The 22868-nt window shown below is 42.2% G+C and overlaps 1 protein-coding gene across 5 annotated transcripts in view; it reads right to left on the reverse strand.

Moving 5' to 3' along the window:
* GNAS (GNAS complex locus) overlaps nucleotides 1–22868 on the reverse strand; it is a 151446-nt gene that overhangs the window by 77059 nt on the left and 51519 nt on the right. The window contains exons 1-2 of one of the 5 annotated variants that reach the window (XM_066978201.1): nucleotides 19706–20873; nucleotides 15826–15898 (exon numbers count right to left, since the gene is read on the reverse strand). In XM_066978201.1, the coding sequence (XP_066834302.1) occupies nucleotides 15826–15898; nucleotides 19706–19844 (212 nt within the window). In that variant the 5' untranslated portion in view covers nucleotides 19845–20873. Of the gene's footprint in view, nucleotides 1–15825; nucleotides 15899–16388; nucleotides 16423–18464; nucleotides 18928–19482; nucleotides 19606–19705; nucleotides 20874–22868 lie in introns of those variants that run through there. The other 4 variants (XM_066978204.1, XM_066978203.1, XM_066978202.1 and 1 more) reach the window with 4 other exon arrangements.

Genomic DNA, 22868 nt, shown 5'->3' on the forward strand with positions numbered 1-22868 from the left:
CACAAGCTATTTTCAACACATGCAAGCAATATGCAGAAAAGCTGTACGAATCTACTACCTGGAAATCAGATAACTGTATCAATCCACCTAGAGCATAACGATACTCACTGGCATCTCCTTACATGCCTCATACAAAGGTTAAGCAAGACTTCTCAGGAGTTCAGACCTACAGAACGCAGTGTAACTGACTGCATACATAGTATGTTCCAAATGCATTTATGAAATGTTCAAGTCGTGTGTTTTAGTAGGTTATTAATAGTTGGTGTTGGCAGAGGAAGGATATATTTCTCTAAAAACACAAATCATGTAAACCTAGTCATAAAAATGTTTATGACTAGATTTTTTTTTTTTTTAAGCACTGTAGTGACATGAGCTAGCCAATCCTCAACCTTTCCTAAGAGGTAGATTAAGTATTAAAGTACACCCAAGGTGTGGTATCATATCAGTTTACCCTTGGTGGCAATTACACAATTAGAGCAAATTCTCTGTCAGCTTCATTGCTCAAAACTACAAGCCTACGACAATGCTTTAATTTTACAAAGCGATCTGAGGGAAAAATCTCAGTGGACAACTTACAGTTTGAGTCGTGTAACTATGTATTAAGTCATTCTGGGAAAAAAGTTTTAAAATAACCATTTTTACACTACATAATTATGCAATGTGTAAGGTATGAAGGCAGTGACAGCATTTGTCTCTAACACTGTGCTTCACAGAATACTTCAAATACTTGCCTGACTTAACTCTGTATTTAGCATTTCTCCATGAACAATCAATAAAAAAGGAGAGGGGGAGAATAAGTAACTGGGTAGTAATTTCACCACAAGCAACCGACATTCATATCCAGCATTAATATTCAGGAAATGCCCCAAGTCTCAGTCATTAATAATTAAGTATCGCCACACCCTGGAATATTTTACTACATATCTGCATTGATATCATGAGATCCAAACTTCAAAAGATAATTGCTTGCCATTTCAAAGATCGCCTCAGAATTAAGGGACACTGGCTACAGTAGCATGTATAAAATCCACTCCATGCCAAGGCAACAGACAACTGAAGCCAACAAGCTGTACTCTTTAACAACTTCCAATGCCTCAACAGTTTGAAGACATGGTAGGACATTTCTGAATCTAAGCAATCACCTTCTGGAAGACTGAGGAAGGAATGTATTTAGAAAATGTAAACCTTCGACCAAGAGGGAGTCCTTACAGCTACTGAGAAAAGGTAATCTTTTACTATTTCACCTCACTTAACATCATACATCCGCTACACAGCTTTCCAAACTCTTTACAGCCGCACTCCTGAGCTTACACAACCCAGCTCTCGGTGAACATTAAGCACACACAAACTGCTTTAGGAATTGATCGATCCAACCAAGCAGTGATCAAAACCACACTTTGACACCCAGCATCACGCAGGAGACCCATGAGGAAATCCAGATGAGTATCACCCACCCACAGCACGAATGCTTTGAAGCATGAGCTAAGGGAGGTCGGAAGAGCAGCCTGCTGGTCCTACCGGCCCATTGCTGCTCTCCTGCACGGCTCTGGCTTGGCCCCGTACATGAGAGGTGCCATGGATGCTCGCCTCCGACTGTGCTTACACACAACTCACCTCTGCAATACGTAAGCTGCTGCCAAGTCCTGAAACAGGCTGTGGCAAGGTCCTGAACAGGACTGAATGGAGATTTATTTGGTTCTTCCAGCTGCACTGCTATGCATCGAACAACTGCGTTCACATGCACCAACTGCAATGGATCCTACATGTAGTCTTCTAAGAAATCTAAATTCCCTACATTTCCTCTACAGAGTTTGAGAATTCAGGAGTCCAGTGACATTAACATACACTTCCACTGCAATCACTTTTATAATATTGTCAAACAAAGCTTCTTAAAAGCTTATTTCAAAAAAATATATATAATCCAAGAACAACAGATTTCAATGATGAAATGCTTATCATTTTACACAGTATAATTATTTTCAATATACTGAAGAAAAACATGAAATAAGTCACATATTTATTTTTATTTTGCAAAACAGTATTAACTTTTGTGACAAAGATGTTTGCCACAAAGTAACTGGGTGTCCTTTTCTGTTGGAAAAAAAGCTAGCCAAAAAGAGACAAGCAACAAGCAAACTGTGAATCCTATCAAATTAGATGACACATTTGCTTGAACCAAAGTTTAAGGCACTGCATTCCCAGTTAGGACCACTCCATCCACGTACAGCTACTATACAAAGGGTTAATGTACAATATGCAGCAGTTAATTGTCACAGATAACAATAGTTAGAGTTCAATAAATTGGGAGGTGGATTATAGCGCGGTTTTATTACCACCTCCAACACGTTTACTGACGTGCTTATTACCTTTTTTATAGCATACTGCTCTTGAGCAACCAGTTTATAATATTTACCCTTTTAAAACTAGGTATACAGAGAATACATACATATATATAAAGGGGTAACCAAGTTTACATGGCAATACTGATGCAGCAGCTAATATATCACATATGTAGAGTAATTACACACATCTTGCACAGACAAACCTACTTAGAAGCCTAAAGGCAAAAGACAGCTGCCAAAATTCATGCTTTTTATGCATTAAAAAAAAAAAAAGCATCAACTAGGACCGGTCTTTTTCTCTTAGAGGATTAAGATAAAAATACCACCACCAAAACAGTTTATTTATACACATCACACACACACTCCTTTTCTATCTGTAAATTACCTCTATTAACTGGAGCATGTCAAAAGAAATTTCAGTCCAACACAAATAAACCTTATGCGTTAACACAGCAAAAATATCACATACACTGGAATGTTTTTTTCATTACGTTTTAAACATTTCCTAGTGTATGTCTTTTGTATGCCTTCATTAATTCAATCTATCCTTTAACCTAGAATTATCTAGTATTGTTTTTAGCCCACACATGAAAAGCAGCAAGTAACCTATCACCAGCTGACTCAAATTTACTGCGACTGCAGTTGGTGGGTAATGTACCACCCACCTCGTGTAAGGCAAAAACAGCTCTTCTCAGGCATGCACTCACTCGGGTCTGTGATGCAGACAATTAACATACAGATTATAATCCCAAATATATACGTCCTCTCAATGACAGCTTAAAGTATCAAACTACCTTGAAAACATCTCACACTCCTACGGAAGCAGGAGAGCAGGAAGTTGCCTTGCAACGACAAGCTGTGAATTTGCACGCTGAGTGTTCATTTGTTGTGTTTATCTGCATCACACAGCGAAAATGCCTCCTATATTGCACTGATTCATCTTGTTCGTTTCATCCTGAACGATGGCAAAATGGAAGCCTCTTGACAAAAACACCTAAGTGGACATTCAGTGTGTAAACACAGACTTGGCACAAAATACCCTGCATATAAAAGCCTCCCTATGCACGAAGCATGTCTGACACGTTTTTTTCTTCCTCAGACAATTAATGTGCAATTCAGAATATGTCCTTATTTGCATATAAATAAAACCAGGGACTTGATATACCATCATTTCTGACTCATTTGCAGTACATCCCTTTTTACTACTGTCATCCAGAAGTGAAACAAGCCTGTTTCTAAGACCAGCACCTTCAGGAAAAAAAAAAAAAAAAAAAAGTGGGAGGCAAAGCATTAATGCTTGTGACTGGGACCAACAGTCCTCTGGCCAAAACTTGTAGGATAGCTTAATTTGCTGTTGTGTGTGATAACGGTATGCAACTCAGAAATTCCAGACTGTGTCTAAGGAAAATTGGGTGTTCACAATGTCAGAATCTGCTTTAAAAAAAGTTACAATTAGTGCTTTTTAGGAGTTACTTACAGAATTGAAAATGACCTTTCCATATAGGCAGTTATAGTCAACGGTATTCTGATCTGAACTCAGATTAAGGAAATTTTAATCCATGCACTTTCTAACTTTTTTGCATCCTCAACAATGTTATTATAGTCTGTCCATGTGTAATTAATATACAGTTTTCTTTTTGAATGGAAATGAAGCTATCATGCAAACTTAAAAATCCAAAACCAGAATCATTTTTGCAAGTCAGATTTCTTGTTCATTGTGATACCCTTGGCTATGGTAGTTTGTCTGCTGCTCAGATCACATTTCACGCAAGAGACAGAATATAAAAATAAGCTCTATTTACTGCTCTATAAGCAATATATATAAGCAATAAGCATTGCAGCATTATCAAGTAATAAAGGACCTACACACAATTTATCATACTTCTTGTTTGGAAGGCCTTCTAGGTGATAAATATTTTAATGAAATTCAATATGCTGCAGGTGCATCAGCATGAAATGAATGGATGGTGATGTCTATGTATCAGCAAACACATGAACAAAAATATTCTCAAAACTTTCAGTTAATTTGCAGTCCAACTAGAAACACTTGAAGTCAATATAGGTCAGAAAAATAAATCCATATACCAAACTAACTCCTACCCTCTTGGGACTAAACCCTGCCCTGTGCTCTATGAAGCATAAACATAATTGTACTTCACTCACTGAAAGGAAAAAAATATTCTTTATTTAATAATCTTGTGATTATTATGTAGTGCTTTGAAAATAAAAAAACACTGCTTGAGCCCTAAATATTATTAGCTTTTTCAGAACATCAGCTCCAAACTTGCCACTCCCCATTTCCTTCTCTCCTAACTCTCTTCATTCATGTCATCAGAAGGCATCTTATTTTCAGCAACAACTACTCACTTTTTTTTTTTTAATGCTGCTGGATGTGCAGAACTACTGTTGAGGTTGCTTGGCAACTAGTGAGATGCATCAGAGAGATAAAGTCCAGAATGAATGGAATTGAAGAGAACTATATTTGGTTTCATTAAGAGATACTGATGCACTCAAACCGTACCAATTTGAATTTTCCACAATAAGGTGAAATTTTGCTATTTCTTTCAAAAACACAGAGTCCCACTAAATCCATTAAGCCAGCTCCTCAGACACATGTATGTCTGCCTAAATGGAAGATGACTTTTACCTGTGTTAGGGGCTTGGTACAGCAAGGAACACTGACGTATAGCAAACATCTGGGAAACTTTTAACCCAGGGAGGGTAACTGCATATTTCAGTCTGCCTTTCAGTGTACCACAGGCTGCTGTGCTTCTCCATATACTTTAATATCAAGTTGAAATTTCAAATGAAACAATTTTGACCTGCAGGTCCCAATTTGTTACGTGCTATGCACAAGTAACAAGCAAGAAATTAGATGATATTGAGCACCCATGACTCCTACAATGGCAGAGAACCGATTAGAAAAAGTAGGCCTTTCTTATCTCAAGCTCTTCAATAAATTTTCTCTGGATCATGTGAGTAAGAATCAACCCGTGTGTCACGAAAGAGGATCTTCTAACATCACCTCCGATCCTGTCTCATCTTTGATAGGCTTCTTGTTTTCCAAGGCCAGAACGGCCACCAGGAGCGGGCACACTTGTGGCAGGGAAGCTGCATCTCCATAAACTGGATTGAAGTTCAGTTTAAAAATATTGACTTATCTTTCTCTAAGAGAGCTAAAGCAAGGCTTTCGTATCCGAACACATTATTTCACTTAAAGTATCTCTACTGGTAAGGAACTAAATCTCACTCATACCTTCTTTTTTTTTTTTTTTTTTTGGTATCTTTCTCACATAGCAGTACCTCTACATGTAAATGACATCACGTATAAACATCCTCTTTATGAACCCCGTACAATTCCTGGGGTCCTTCTTTTAAATCCTTCCCAGCAGTTCCACATCCTTCATGAAGTACAGACATGGGCTATACCATTTTAATAACGTTCTTATCGGTGTTGAGGTCTACTTTATTACTTACGCTTCACTTTTCCCTTTTTTTATACATCCAAGCCTACATTTGTCTTTTTGCCACAAGAAAGCAAACTCCCCTAACTAATTGACTTCCAAGGCCTTTTCCAATTTTACAGATAAAATCTACATTCTGACTCCTGTGAGACTGTCTTGCATTCAGCTGTATTAAAACAAATTTATGAAGTACAACTTTTAAACATGTTATTCAGATCACCCTATAAAGAGTAACCTGACCTTCTCAGTGTTAACTACAGCCAGTTTGCAGGGAGGGGTTTTAGACTGAATCAGACCGGCAATCTAAGGAATGACTTTATATACTTAACCAGTAGTTCCCTGGAGGCTTTCCAAGAAGTGGTCCCCCTCACTGCCTCTATTAACCACCGTACTGAGATCTATCAGTAAGCCAACTTTTAAATTGCTGTAATATATACATTGGTAATTCCACACAATGAAGTTTTTAAAATTAAAATATAATGCGATTACATCAAATGGCAGAAAAAAAAAAAAACAATGGTATCAAACAAGTTGATTTTAATCAATCAGATCTATCATCTTCCTGAAGAGGCACAGGTCGATTCAACAACATCTCCCTAGGTACGCAGCTATGCTGACTATTAATGGTGTTCTCCCTATACACCCTGGTTGTAAGAAACCATCATAATTTAAAGAAAAAAAAAAACCAGCATATCTGCCCATAGTTGATGCCAAGCATCTAGGTACTCTCTTACTTCAAGGAACAGAATCACTTCCCTTTTTCTAAGAATTATAAAAAATTTAACATTAGTGTTTCCCATAGCTTCTCACACAGTTCCTTTGGGATTCTTGTCCAATATTTATTCTTGTTTTGAAAATATCCATATTCTAACAGATGCTCCTGATACTTGCCTTTGTCACAAATTCTAAACTTCCTTTTCTATTTTCAGCATTGCATAGGATGGATACATCCTCCTTTTTTGTTTGTAAGGAATAAAATACCTATAGAATATTTTTGGCCTCTCTACACAACTTTGCATCATTTTACTTTCTGCATTCAGTAACAAATCTGTGCCCAACCAAATTATTAGACGTAAAACTTTTCATACTGTTTTCATATTGTCCTATGGGTTTTTTCCAAAACTATCAGAAGGGAATCTACGAATTAGAGATCTCAGTGGGTTCCAGCTATCTCCAGAGAGAAGTAATAATGTAAGATTTGACATGTAAAATTTTATTCTAAGACCAAATTGGTATAACATTCCTTTTCTGTCTAAGGGAGATAAATCTATGTAGGCCTCACTTCTTTTTTTTTTTTTTTAAATAACATGTGCATATTAAATGTTACTTATGAACATCATCTACGACTGTCACTTGCATCTACTTCCCCTTCTCCCTCCCTGCCACCCTCCCCCTCTCAGACAACCCTAGGTTTCTAAAGTCTGAAAAAAAATGTGGAAAAAACAGCTAACTAGTACGCTGCCTTTTTTTTTTTTTGTAATAAATCCTAGGATTGTACAAAATAGTCAGAAATGCTTTAGCAAACTCAGTCTTTTTTCTTTTTTATACTCTCTTCTAGCACTTTACGTTTTAATGCTAGCAAAAAGATATTGAGGTAACAGGACACTATGAAGTTCTCCAGTGATAAACATAAGGAAAGTAAACATATGATTGCATAAGATGCAATTACATAAAATGAAGACTGTCCAATTAGGTGAAGGCAAAACACAGTGGCAGTACGGGGCATCCTGTATTCCCAATGGCTCCCTGAAACTAGAGTCCAGTGACACAGCTCACTCCCATTTTCAATTCAAGAAACTAAATGGCAAAATAATTACGCTTGCTATTTTTATGTACGTGATTGTGTATCTCCAGTTATAAACTGTATTTTTATCTACAACATTCAGCTAAGCAGAACGTGTTCCTTTGAGTAACTATTTTGAAACAGTATTAAGCGTTTTTACATACCAAAAGTAAGAAGTTGCATCTAATTTACAGGCATAGATCGCACTAGGCTTCAAAACCACTACTGAAAATTTAATAACTTCCTACTCCATAGAAATTTAACAACAACAACAAGAAATCCCATAAAGCAAATCTTCCAGTAAGTTGCATAACAGGGTTGCCATAAATTACAATGAAACAAAATATCAAAAACATTTAACTTAAACTCCTTACTGACACTGACCTCCGAAAGTGCAGGTAAGGACAGTGGAGCTGGGGCTGCTCTCCCTGAGCACTCTGCAGCCAGGCGCTGGTGCAGCCGCCTGCAGCAGGGTGTTACTGGCTCCCTGAGAGCCCCTCGTACTTCGTGGAGCGTTTCTTCTCCCCCTTTTCTCTTTCGTTTAATGAGAAAAACATTTCCTCAGCTTTGCGCTGTGCGTAGGTTTTTTTTTTTCCCACGAAAAACACAGTGCTGTTGTTATTTTCTCATTTCAGACAACCAAAACGATGAAGTAAAATTTACTGAGTAAATTTTTTGCAGCAAATGCTGTTCTTGTGATAACAATCTTTTGCTTATTAAAAAAAAAAATATTGCCACTATAAGCTTTCACCTTTATCTTAAATGGTCTTAAACTGTGAAAGTAATACAAAATATCCAAAGCCATGCCAATCACTGTTACGCAATTAAATTAAAATTCTTGAAATGAAATAGTTTAATTTTTCCACAGCAATGACAGTAACTCAAATTTAGCTAGCATATTTATTTTTATGTTAAGTTACCAGAGTTAAAAACAGATATTCCCCAGTTTGCTGTGTTTACTGTACTTAGTGTCCCACTAGACATTTTTTTGCCTAATAAAAAAAATTAAAAACCAAACAAGAGGTGTCCCTTCTCATTACAAACTTGAGGAAGAAACCTGCTTTGCTAATACTGGCTTCCTTTCAGCATTTCATGTAACATAAATGTTAATATTAATTAGAAATAATCATAGCAAAGCAGAATTAAAATATCTTAACCTGAAGGAAACAAAATGGTATCTACACACATAGACCGGCAGAGAAGCCTGGAGTATTTAAATCACAGTGATTAAGAAGGCAATAGGAAATCCCTCAGCTAGCTGTTAAGTTGCCATTCAAGGCTAAATGTAACACCTACTGGGACTGCAGTGCACCTCAGAAGGAAATACTGCACACCTCTGCCTGCTCCATTAGTTCAGCACTCCTGGGAGGCTAGAAGGGTGCAGCTGGGAGAGATGATTATTTTCTGGTGCCTTAACTAAAAAGACAAGTGAACACAATGACTTATTAAATAGCCCTTTGGAGAATATAGTCAGCAACAAGTAGCTAATAGACACTGTCACAAGCCTTCTCATACTTCTGTAATAACAAACATCTTAAAACAGAACGTCTCATCATGACATTCCCCTACTACATTCCTAAAAAAGCAGATAATTTTGTCCCTTAGCTGTCAAGAGCATACCTTGATGCATTGTTGTTTCTACGTAACCGAGCTCTTCCTTAAATTAAATTTAAATTCCTCTTAAATAATTCTAATTAACTATATGTTTACATTACAGGACAGTTATAGAAATAATGTTTAAAAGCTGGTGCTACACTTGCACTATATTCTAAACACTCTTGTATGTACTAAGAACTCAAGATTCAATTGTCAGGCAGAGGGCATATTGTTTTTGATACATAAGGATTAAAGTTACATTAAAAAAATCCCTCATCAGTGGAAATTCCTTCATTTCAACTCGAGAGCTTTGAACGACCAAGATTAGGGTGAACAATTTATGTATTTCACTTCTTCATCAGAGATGAGACTTGGGCAGCTCTAATATACAAATGCATGATGCATCTAAAACTAAAGATAGAGATAAATTTGCCTGTTGGATTATACTTCAGACCATCAGCTATGTCTGCCTTCATCTAGAAGGCACTCTGGAAGGACGCTTACAAAATCGTAACAGAAGAAGTGTTTTTTAGCTGTTTTCTCTCAGTCTGTTGAGTTTGACAGAGTTGCTGTTGCAGAGATTAATTTCCCATAGTGGAAATCAGAGGCTGAGTAGAGGAGAGACCAAAATTAGAGCTCCAGTGAGGAAAAGCAGTATGAGTGCATGCAGTTCTAAACCAGCCACAGCACGTGCTGACTTTCATCCAGGTAGCAGGAAAAGCAGAAAAAAAAAGAAGATAAAGGACAGCATGATCCAAGAGTATTTAAGGACCAGTGTTGCAGAGAACATCAGGGCCATAGATTAGAACAAGGACTGTATCAGGTGGAGGAAACAGGAGATACCTTGACAGCTCTAGTACCACGGGGAGAACTGCTGACTGGGACTATTGCAGAAAAGATTTGGGAGGGACGGAACACGTTATAGAAATCAGACTGAGCTCAGAACCCACTACCCACAGAACAGTTTATTTTCTGCTTCGAAAAGGTTGAAGAAAAAATGCAAGCTTTGTAAACAGCCAATGGAGGGGTTATTTTATTTTTTTAAACCAAAACTAATGGGTAAAATCCCACAGCTACCATCAAAAGTCAAATCCTCCCAGATCCATTCACAATGTTTTCCACTTAGTTAAGTCCTAAACTTTCTTCTTTCTCTTTTGCTTCTCAGATTACATCACCCATGCTTATTACACTCTTCATACTCATTACTGTCCAAACTCACTAAAACCAACTATATGGCTTTCTACACTATGTTGATAGCTGCCTATGCATATTTAAAAAGCTTTTGTCAAATCTAAACCTCAAAACAAATAAAGCCACTGCTGTATTTTTGGCCAGTCCCTTTACATGCCAAATCATGTATGCAGGATTCAGTTCTTAATTACAGTATTTACTCACTGTTGGTACAGTCTTGACTTTTGACAAAACTCAATTACACAACTGTGTCAGTTCTTAGGACAAGACCTAAAATAGACTGAAATACATATCCTCCGCCCACACCTTAACTTTACGGTCTGTGGCACAAATTTCTATCAAAACCAGCAACTACTCATTCAGCTGGATCAGAACTTTGCGTGGTCTGAGCAGACGTGTACACACAGCTTTTCCAGCACAGTGACACCCCATCTGGGTCCTGGAACAGGAGCTGAGAAAGAAATGCTCCCCGACTCAAGCCTGCAGAAGCCTCCTGACACACATTGCAGTGCAAAAAAAATATGTACCAAGCCTCCCCCCCAGTTTTTCAGTGTTACTCAAACAAACAGAAATATATAGTTTTTTGCTAGTAGGGTTAAAATACAATAAAGTCTGTTTCTTGGCAAGAAATTGACGCGACTACTCCAAAAACATAGTATTGGTACACAAATCTAAGTGAACTGTAAGAACAGGGCAACAATGCTTGTGTATACAAACTAACATTAACCATTAGAAGGGAAATCATTATTTTAAAAGACATAATTATAAATATTATACTCTTTTTTTCCTCAATCATAACATTAACTTCCCTTCTTTAAATTCACACACACAAAACGACTAAAGCTAGAAAACAAAACACAGAATCAGACAGAAAAAAGCAAACTTACTAAGACAGGAATCATTTCAGTCACAAAGAGATTAATAAAGACCAATTTCCCTAGTTAATGTCATTTACTGGTTTATGTGACATAATAGTACTGCAGTTCAATTTGTAGTGGAACAGATGTATACAGAAAAGATTTGAAAGCATCAACATCTACTTTTCCCTCCTCACCAGACTATTGAATCTATGTGAAAAAGGAGAAGAAAATTTCCAAAAGTTTAAGAGTTGATTTGCTTTACTTAATTTTGGTACTAAGAGAAAATAATTTTTAATAGTACATGAGAAAAGCAAATATATTTGTCATCCAAGTCTTGAAAATAAAGTTATTCAGTTCTGCCTCTACCATCACCATTAATGGATTTCATAAATACACAAACTCCTATTCAGCAGTTCATAATACCAGTTTATGAAATAAGGTCATCATTATACATCATCATTTGGGAAACGGAGGCTCAGGATAGTTATTTGAAGTCCCCTATAACCTCAAGACTTCCTGAATCCTAAATACTATCCAAACTTACTAATCACAAAGGCATATTCCCCTTATTTGTCAGTCTCCATAGTGAATTTCGTAAGTTGCATTTCAACAATTTATTTCTATCTAAATATTTCTGTTTGTCCCAGATTTTCCCATGACACTTCAGAATTGTCTATTACCCTTGCCAATTTCCCACTTTCTAAAATCACGCATGACAATGACGCTCTATCTTTAGAGCCTGTCAGCCAAACCCACAGTGATCAGAGGGGAAAGACGACCAAAACAACAAAAAAAACTCAGTGAAAGGCCATCATCTTAGAAGCAAAGAACCCTAGTCCCCAGATAGCACAGAAAAGAGGTTTTTCTTTCCTCTTTTCAACCTGAATTATGCATTTACACTAATTTCACCAACTACAGTGTTTACTCCTCCTGCCTTCCCTCTTCCATTATTAATCCTTTCTGGTTCATATAGATTAGCACCTGAACTTCTGCACAGTTAAAAAAAAATTTTAGCTCCACCTTTTCAGTGGATGCTAACAAAATGCAGTACACGACAGCAGAGACCTATCCCCCTGGAACAGCCTCATGAAAAGACAGCTGAAGTGTTGAGGAGGGAGGGAAGGAAAGGAAGGGAAGTCACAGGCTTCCTGCTATTACGAGCCAAATTTAAACCCTTTCTACATCACGAGGGGCCCTGCTGTTGGCAGTAACGCAAAGAGTAGAAAAATTGGTTGATACGGTGTCTTCATCATGCTTAAAAGGCAGCTCTTCCATGTTAAAGATTAGGCACACCGGAAGAATACTGCTTGGAAGCACAATCCCTGTCGTTTATGAAATTGCTGCAGGAATACGTCAGTCAACAGCAAGGCCAACTTCAGCTGTCCTGCGAGTGCTGCAAGTGGGCAAAGACCTTCCAAAAACTCCCTCCAGAACAACGTGTGCTGTAGACCACACCTTGCTTCTCCAATATTCTGCCCTGCTTACCAGTGCCACAGTGCTGTTACCTGCCGTGCGCCGCCCTCAGAACAGACACAGAAGAAATATTTCTGCCTCTAGCCCAATTACGGTTTATAAAAGGAACATTTTTTTTTAAAACCAGCCTTTACTGTAGTTAACTTAGCTAAAACTTTAACCACCTTCAAATTCACCTTAGCATTGTTAACTATTAAGCACATTAATTACCTGGAACACTCGATTCCATACATTTCCTCAAATAACTAATTAGCTAAAATGATCAAGGACTGGAATCCCAAAGGAAATTCTTCTGGTTTTGTAGAACTACATAGATTTCGCCTTGCTCAATGCCACAACTCTACACAAGGCCAATTAACATAAATGTGTGTGACAACCGTCCCTTCATCTATTTACAGGCAGAACCTTAAGAAGAAAACAAAAAGTCCCCACACTCACTAAAGGAAGCTAGTGAATTTAGCACTGGATATCCTGTGCAGTCACCAGAAATTAAGAGTATTTGAAGAAATAGTGAAGAAAAATACACTGAAGAAAAACTTTTGATTCTCTTGTTTTTAGCATGTTGGACATTCTTCATAGCAGGTATCCTCTTTCTGCTTCAAAGATCAATTATCAGAGGACAACCAAATCAAAGGCAAACAAGCTTTAGATAGGACTTTAAACTAGATTTCTTTCAAGCCACATGATGAAGCTGCATCAACAGAAATAATTCAAAACTACATTTATGTACATGGACACTAACACTGAAGACCATCTTCACCTCCAGCATACTAGCCTTTACAATCTCTCTGCTGTTACGCATCACATCACGTGTGGTGCTGTATGCGAACATATTTAATGTTTCTGTCAAAAGTCCTAGAATATAAAAGAAGTAATGCTTTACTTTTCTTACCCTTCCAAAACAATTCTACGCTCTCTCTCACGTTAGCTAAATCCCACATTATTTTTCCAGCGCATAAGTAGGGAAGAAAGGGAAAGAATCAGGAAAAAAAAAAGCAGGGAAAACAAGACAGCACAGGAACAGTTAGTTACTTTGAAGAAAAATGCGAGTTATTTAAGGACTAATGTGTATCTTGCAAGAACTTCAAAACACTGAAAGACAGCCCTCTCCTCCTATGTAAAGAGTATGTTATGATCTTCTGATTGTTTTTGGCAATGAGAACCAAAAAGTAGACTAATTACAACTTGTATATTTTATATTTACTGCTTCTTAATTTTGATTATAATATACCTCAATGTTCCTGAATATATACTCCCCACAAAGGCCTGCAAGACAATACACCACAGGGTGGACAACCTGTGGCTCCTGAGCTGCGTGCAGCTCCCCAGCAGTTCAAGTGTGGCTCCCATACTGGGGTATGCTACGTGATTGGCAGCAGGGCTGTGCTGGCATAGGGGCTGCAAGGTAATCCAAATCCCTTGCTATGAGAAGACAGAAGCCAGCAGAGGCTGCTGAGGCCAAATTTGCCATGTTGCCCTGGAATCCAGCTGCACGTTCAGCCCAGCCCAAACCTCCAACCCAGAAGTGACATACTCGAGGAATGCAATGCTGCTGCTAATCCCAGAGACTGTCCCAGTCCCTCCCCAGCTCTGCAGGCTATGTACAATGGGCCCCTGGGATCCCAGCCACACAGATTTTGGTATGCAGCTTGCTGAGTTGGGAAAGTTATCCACCAATGGAATACAACTTTCACTAAACACCAGCATCACCTCTTTAACAGCATCTGCATACTTAGAAAACTTAGAACTGTGTTGCTTAAATCGATTGGTATTTTTAAATGTGCCAAGGATCCCTGACTTCCACTTTTACTGATGAATGCTTTACTTAGCACCAGATTTTGAGAGATGCTATATCAAAGTCAACTCATGCAAATCTTTTAAGTCATGCAAGTCTTTTAAGAGGTCTTTATTAGCAAGAGCAGCCAAAAAATGAAAACTACTCGCAAGTGACAGGACGTAGGAGCAGGCACTTATGAAAAGGAGCTGTCTTGAAAAAGAAAATATTCCCTATAAAGAGGAGCTTAAAAACACGTAGCACACAATGTAGTTTATTATGAATCAGCCTGAAGTTTCTTCCAAAAAGATTCTGTACCTTATCAGGAACTAGTGTTTAGGGATTAGGAAGTATTGTTGAGGCTCCTTAGCTAAACATTTAGCTCAGAATTAACTACTGAAAGGCTAGTGAAAGCTTAATCTTCCCAAAGAGACAAGAGACACAAAATAAATCATACTGACTAGAAAGTAGAAGATGCTAGTACAAAAATACTGTTTGAGAACGAGAAAGACAAAAATAGTCATATCATCTAAAAAAGTTACAAAAAGAAAATAAACTCTGAAATATCAACACCTTAATTCAGTTAGAATTACTTTAGCAAGTTTTGGTACACACACACATGAAGATGCTTGCAAGCAAAAACTAACATCCAGGAAATCTCTTCCCACTCCCTAGCAAAGTTAGATGAGAAGTTAGCAAACAAATCTTTTGTAGACAAAGAACAGGTTTTCATTTTTCTTATATTAATGCCAATCCCCTCCTCACAATTATCAAAAACCTAAATAGATTTTAAGCATGAAAAGAAAAACTTTTAGAAGCACATTTTATCACAGACATCTGAACAAGCAAACAGAAAACAAAATCTGACCAGTTACCCTAGAAATTCACAGTACCGTCTTATTTTGTGAAGATACAGAAACAAAAGCCCTACTTGCTCTAAATAAAGAAAACTGCATTCATTTTGTGCACTAACAGGAGGCAAGATTACAGCAGTATAAATCAATGTACTATAGCAGAGGTAAATCAGTGTCAGCCATGTTGTGAAAGAAACTGCAGTTTAAAAAAAAAAAATCAAAACACAAAACTTAAGCCGTAATCAAATCAGCTATACTGAACCTTGATACAAACCAGTTTATGCCATTAGCTCTTACTTATTATTGGTGCTTGACTTCTTCAAGTTAATGTCTGTTAATCTTATCTAAAACTACACATCCAAATTCTAGAGACCATGATATAGTAACAAGAAGAAAATATACCAAGATATAAAGCAGAACTAACGATTATTGTGTGGTACACAGAGGTATGGTGAGGTGTAAAGTGAAAAAGAAACAAATGCACTTACTCAGCATTAAATCCATTCACATGCAAGATCCTCATCTGTTTGACTATTGTGCTTTTACCGGATTCACCAGCACCTAGAAAATGAAAGTAAATCAAATTCAGAAGGAAGCATGAGTAATGAAGGGAGATCATTTTTTCTTCACGGTAAAAATTGAGAAAGTTGGTTTTCTCGGTGCAAGAGCGAAAAGTGAAAGAAAAAGAAATAATTGCCACTGGAAACTTCAGTTGTAGCTAAAAATAAATGCCCAGCTCAAGTCATGTGTCAGATCTGAATCTTGGATCATTTCACTGTCCATTTTTCCAGTGTCAACGTTAAAAGCAGATTGCTATGTCTGGAAGGAAAAAGGAAAACTTCAACATTTTATAGGGGACAAGATAGGAAACATCAAAATCTTCTTGCCTTGTCACCACTTTATGATGGAAGGAAAGACTGTCTGAAGTCTATATTAAACAGAAGCATTTTTGTTAGACCCTTAAAATATTTTACGTTTGACTGCAGTTATCACCTCCCAATCATTAAGACCGTAACTTAAATCACACGAAATAAGATATATGGCTACTCACATCTGAAAAAGAAAGGCATCCTCTTTAAGCCTCCACCCGCAAAGCTACAGAAGTCTCCTCTCTAATCCATGTCTTGTAAGCAACCTCCCACCCCCTCTACATGCTCTAAATCAATTACATACCCAACGAGACGCTAAGACCACTTTGCGTGGCTGCATGCTCCAAACTGCCCCCCACAGCTCTCCTCCAATTTCCTCATTACACCTTAAGTACAAAAATAAAAATAATAATAATAAAAAAAAAACCCTCTCCTCTATTTTCCGTAAGTAGACGTATTCTATTTCTGCCATGCTGCACGGATGCCAATGCACAGGGCAAGTAACTCATCTGCCTATAGTACCCATTTCTCCACGCACACTGAAAAGATCCGAACAGCAGCATTTCATTGAGCTGCTCCACACTGCCAGATAGCTTTCTATATAAAGCAAACATATTTTTGTAAGAGTAGTATCAAAACCTGGTAGAATTTACAAAGATTCTTCTCTGTGTCTCCTGGCTTCTTGTTTATTCCTCTCATTACCCTATGCCTCAACAACAGACACGTATGTCGGAGGCAGAATGGGCACAGAGGTACAGTTTGTATTTATAGGATGCCAGGCCTCTGCTAGCACACACTGACAGCACAAGCCTCCATTTTGAGCCTCGTGTTCAAAATTGTATTTTAGCAGTTATATTTCAAAGTTCATTTTCTGACAGATGCATTCCTCTCTGCTTTCTCCGTTCCTTTCTTTCTCCCTCATGGATTCTTAACAGTCCTGCTCTTCTCTCCATAAAACCTGTTCGCATGTTTTGCCACCGTAATATCAGAACGTTACTCCTTTTTCCTCTCCTTGCTGACTGATGTTTATAAGCACATAGAGAGCAGTTTTTGTCTACAACTCTTTATGCAAGCACCATTTCCCCTTAAACTACTGTTATAATGCGCATACTCTGTCTCTTCCTCTCCCTTTCAGGCATACTGCACCATGCAATAAAGACAGGCGGCAAAATTAATCAAGAATGAGTAGCCTCAGTTAAAAGAGAGACTGGGTCCACTTCACAACTACTAATTATTGAGGAATAGTAGTATATGCTATCTTAATATTTCTATTAACGATAACATTTCAGATGTAACTTTAAATTATGCCTTTTAACCAAAAGCATCAGAAGCCAAAATCTTTACGTTACATACTCCAAAAGAGGGGGAGATTGCTTTTGCTACAAAAGCCAATAGCTTGGCATTGACACACCTGGGTTCTTTGGATCAGATGTAACATCAGTGAACCAAAATTAAGCGTTACTACTAAATTTCTGAATAAATCTATTTCTATAATTGGCAGCTTATTATGGCTCTATTCTTGCAAACAACTATGCATACATTTAACTTCACCACCAAGGATAGTTCCATTAATTTCAGTGAGACTACTCACAGCAGAAGAGGCAAGCACGGATACCAGGCGTGGGGCCTGCAAGGTGTTATAAACCCACTAGAATATTTAGCAGCTCTTCTTTAGTGTTATCTGAACACGACGTGAAAATATTAAGACTACTTTGCACCTTCAAAGCATTTTTTCCATTCCACGTGTCTCATAAAGCCAGTAAACTCAACATAATAGGGACGTGAGCTCTTTCACTTTTTACAAGTCTGTTACAGAATGCCCGCGATTCATGCAGCCACTGTCAGAAACTGCAGCAGCTGAACTATCACATTAACACACACACACAGATGATCTTACAGCCACCACTAAACATCTGCAGAATTTTATTTACAAGTATCTGAACTATTTTTTTAGTCAGCAAAACTAAAGAAAATAAAGAGAAATTTCACTTTAGCCCATCAGGTTTCTATCTTACAGAAGCAACCAACGTGATGACGAATTGTTTCTTTGCATCTAGGCAATGTTCAGCCTCAAATCCCACAGTCTGAGAGTCCCCGAGACCCGAAGTCCAAGTTATCCTGTTAAAAGACTTCTGCTGGAACACCGACGGACTTTTCAGCCTTGCAGGTGCTGCTATAGTTCTAGTTACTTCTCCATTTACGTTCAACCTCTTTCTTCCAAATAGCAATTAAAAGATTTTACCGGTGACAGGACATACCTAAATTCACATCCTTCAAGAATTCTTTTTTTTTTTTCCTTCGGCGTTATCTCACAGCAGAAGTGAGTCAGTTCACCGAGGCCTAGCCTCCCCTGCACACTGAAAATCCCGCACAACACTCACAAGCAGTCCCTCCGAGCGACCGAAACAGCCAAGATCCCGTAACTGCATCTTATTTGGAAACGCTACCCCAAAACCAGCCTGCCAAATGTTTTCCTGCTCCCTGTTTGACACCGATTTTGAACCTTCCCCTTTCCAAACCCCACGCTGTATTTCCACGGGCACCTCCCGAGGCAGGAGGGCAGGTAGCCGACCTGCCCGCCGGGACACCCCACGAAGGCTGCGAGCACTCCGGGCGTTAATATTAATTAACGGCTCGCCAAAACGAGCCCGAGGAGCTCACCGGGGGGACGAGCCCGTGCCCGCGGCCAGGCCGGCACAGCCCGCTCTCGGCCCCGAGCCCCGCTTCCCTCCGGGACCGCCACCCTCCCTCCGTCCCCCGCAAGGATTCCCCAGCTTCCTTCCTCCTCCTCCTCCTCCTCCTCTCCCCTGCCTTCCAGCGCCCTTCTCGGCACCTCGCTCCCCGCGGGCAGCCCCGGGCCTGCCGAGCGAGCGCCGCGGCCGCCCCAACCTCCGCGCCCCGGGCAGGCCCCGCGGCGGGCGGCCGCCCTTCCCTTCCCTTCCTTTTTCCCTTCCCTTTTCCCTTCCCTTCCCTGCCGCCCTCCCCGCCCGGGCCCGCCGCCCCTGTCAGCGCCCTGCCCTGTTTCTCTCCCAGGTTCCCCTCGGGCCCGCCGCTCCCGCTTCTCCCCGCTTTCCCCCCTCGCCGCCCCGGCATCCCCGCCGCCCTCCTCACGCCGCGGCCCGCCCCGGCCTGCAGCCCTCAGCCCCGCAGCCTTCCCCCCGGTACCTGCCCTCCCGGCCCCGGCTGCTGCCCAAGACCTTCCCCACCACCACCACCACCACCGCAGCCCCCAGCAGGCCGAGGAGCCCGGCGGGCTCCCCCTTCCTCAGCGCCCACCTCGGCGGGGGTGAGCGCAGGGGGCTCCCCCGGAGCGCCCCCCCCCCCTTGTTACGGCTGGGCCCGGCGGCTCCGCTTCCCCGGGCCCCACGTCGCCCCCCCCGGCCTCGCCGTGGCCGGGCAGGGGGCCGGGGAGCGGCCCCGCCGCCCTCCTCCGTCCCTCCCTCCGTGTCCCTCCGGCGGGGAAGGAGCCGGCCCCCCAGCGGCCCCCCGGCCCCCTTACCCAGCAGGAGGAGCCGGTGCGTGGCCCGATAGACCTGCTTGTCCTTCTGCAGCTGCTTCTCGATTTTCTTGTTGGCCTCCCGCTGCGCCTTCTCCTCGTTGCGCTGATCCTCCGTCTTGCTGTTCCCTAAACAGCCCATCTTGGGCAGGGGGAGGCAGGGGACGCGGGGCGAGGGGACGGGAGGCGGCCGGGGCTGCCGGGGGGAGGGAGGGAGGGAGGGAGGCACTCTCCCGGGCTCCCTTCTTCTTCCTCCTCCTCCTCCTCCTCCTCCTCCTCCTCCTCCCCCCCTACTCGCTGCTGTGGCGGCCGCTGCCCAGAGCCAGAGACATGGAGAGAGCCGAGCCCGGAGCCGGCCAAGGGGGGGCCGATGGCGATGACTTTGCTGCCGCTCCGCCGGGCCTCCTCCTCCTCCTCCTCCTCCTCCTCCTCCCCGGCAGCTGCAGCTGCTTCTCCTCCTCCCCGCCCCCCCGCGCCGATCCCCTCAGCGCACCTTTCCCCGGGGGGGCCCCGCTGCGGAGCGATCCGCGGGGCGATCCGCGGGGATCTCCGCGCCCCCGGCCGGGCCGCCGGGCTCCGTCAGGCGGAACAGAAATCACCCCCCCCGCGCCGCACGCACGGGGAAAAATCCAGCTTCGGTGCCACCCCCGAAAAAAAATAATAATAATAATGAAAAAATAAAAAATAATAAAATAATCCTCTTTAGATCCAAGGCACCGGCTCCAGGCGCGGAAAACCTCCCCGGAGCCTCGGCAGGGAGGATCGGGAATCGTCTCTTCGCCTCTCCCCCGAGCGGGTCACGCCAGCCCCGGTCCCCTTCCCTCGCCGGGCGCCGGAGCCTCCTCGCCCTGCTGCCGCTGCGGGGCCGGGGGGGTTCCAATCCAAGCCCCCCCCTCTTTTTCCTTTTTTTTTTTTTTTTCCTCCTTGCTGCTGCTTATTTTTCACATGAGGTTTCCAGGCTGCTGAATCCTCTTGGCTTCCTCCAGCAAACAGAAGGGGGGGGAAGAGAAGGGAAAAAAAAAAAATCCCGTTTCGTCTCTCCCCCGAGCAAAAGCTGTCCCTTCACGGGAGGAGGATTTTTTCCTGCCTTATTTTTCCTGCTCTCTCTTGCATTTCTCCTGGCTCTCTCTCTCTCTCTTTTTTCCCTTTTTTTTTTTTTTTTTTCTTCCCCCTATTGAGCCGCACGGAGCGCGGCGGGGTGGGGCGAGCAGGCCCACACTGCACCCTGGGAGCGGAGCCGCTCACATGACGGCCCGCGTCAGCCCGCGCCGCCGCCGGCGCCCTCTTCGAACCGGCCCCGGGACCCCCGGGACCCCCGGCCCCAGCCCCGGGACCCCCCGGCCCCCCGCCGCCCCTCGGCCCGGGGCCGCCCGCGGGGGCTCCGCCGCCGACTCGCGGCGCTCAGAGGCCCCGGCCCCCCCTCAGGATCCTTCAGATGGGGTTTTTGGGGAGCGGAGCGGCCCGGGGAACTTTTTTGGGGGTTGGTTTTAACGGAGAGGTGCCCGGGGGCGCTTGATGTTACACCAGAATCGTTCCTGCCCTGAATGTTTGTATCTGTGCGCCTTCACACGTACACGCTTGCTCTGGGGGTCAGCCTTGGAACATCTGCCCGGCTCCCTAAAGAACAATCCTGCGGGAGCCGAGGTGCGGGAATGGCTTTTTACCAATTGGGGCCTTTCTGAGCAAATTCCCCCGCCCCCCCAGAGCGCTGGGCAGCCGCCCCGTACCCAGCTCCAGCCACGGGGCTGGACCGACCCGGGTGGTGCCCCCTTCAGGGCCGGCCCCGCACGGGTGTGGGACAGGCACACGGAGCCCGGAGTTAGGCTCGGGAGCCGGCACTGCACAACTCGCGTGCAACCGCTCCTGCCCGTGGCTTTACAGGCTATTTACATCCTTGCTATTTTATAAATATTTTTTTGAAACCTTATATAAATTGCACGGTAGTTCTCCTGCAGAAGCTTTTCACCTATGCTTGAAAAATAAAGATTAGTGCTTTACTCTTCCTAAAACCCCTTTCCCTAAAATACACAGCTGTCTCTCTCACCCCCCCCTTACATTAATACCCTTTACATAAATAATTTATTCTCATTTGCAGCATTCAATTATCCACAATGCCATTCCCACGAACACACCTTCTTACGTCACCCTGTTACTATATTTAGAGCCACCTACAGTAAAATAATTATGTGAATAGAGCAAACAACTAGAAGGTCACGTTTAGTGTCACCAGATACATCTGTTTAGTCGCCCTTGCTGAAAGAGGGGTGGACCTCAAGGGAAACAGGGAACTCCATCACCAAACCTCAGCCTTTGAGGATTTGTTGGGGCTTTCCATGTAATTTTAAATGCCATGAGTTTGGGGTACACAGAGCCTAAGAGGTCTGGAGACTGATCAACTTCTCTGAGTGTTGTTCTACACCAAGGTAGTTTTCAAAGGCCTTAAAGAAACTTGGCTCAGCGAAGCCCCAGCTAACCTGAAGCAAAGAGTTTAATAATTCCTTGTATCTTTTATAGGTCTTTTATTTACTTGTGTTGTTTCCATGTAATATTTATTACTAAAATATATTTTAACTGTGGCATTTACAAGGTATAGAGGAATCAATGAAGCAGAATTCAGACTGAAAGTTATAAAACCTCACCACTTTTTTATGGTAGCAGGTATGAAGAGAATGCAGAACTGCCAGTATCTGCCACCTCTCGCAGCAGGGAGAATCTGCCCCAGCCTCCAGGCTGTGCTTCCCTCCATGTCACCAGCTGTGGGGGAAGGGAGCAGATCTCAGGCTTCAAACAGTTCACGAAGGAATCCACAAACAAGATAAAAATTATTGCTGGAGGTGCACAAAAGGCTAAAATCTCCGCAAGAGGCGAGCAGAGCTAGCTTAGGGAAGGGGGAGCAGTAAATGTGCCGAAGCATCCACCGACAACCGAGTCGCTGTTATGTAGCTGCCAGTGTCCTGCAGCGTACAGATCCCTGTCCGAGCAGAAAACGGGTCTGGGTCTGCGAGGCTGGCCCCTAACAGCCGTCAGCCACCACGCTGTGGCAGAAGAATTGCTGCCCTCCTGGTATATCCGTGCCCGTGTCTTTTTAGGTGAACAAAGCAGAGGGCAGTTGAACAAGGAAGACACACGGCTGAGTTACAACACTCCCATCTGCTTACGATGGAAT

The sequence above is a fragment of the Anser cygnoides genome, chromosome 16, assembly GCF_040182565.1.
Source record: "Anser cygnoides isolate HZ-2024a breed goose chromosome 16, Taihu_goose_T2T_genome, whole genome shotgun sequence".
NCBI classification, from domain to species: Eukaryota; Metazoa; Chordata; class Aves; order Anseriformes; family Anatidae; genus Anser; species Anser cygnoides.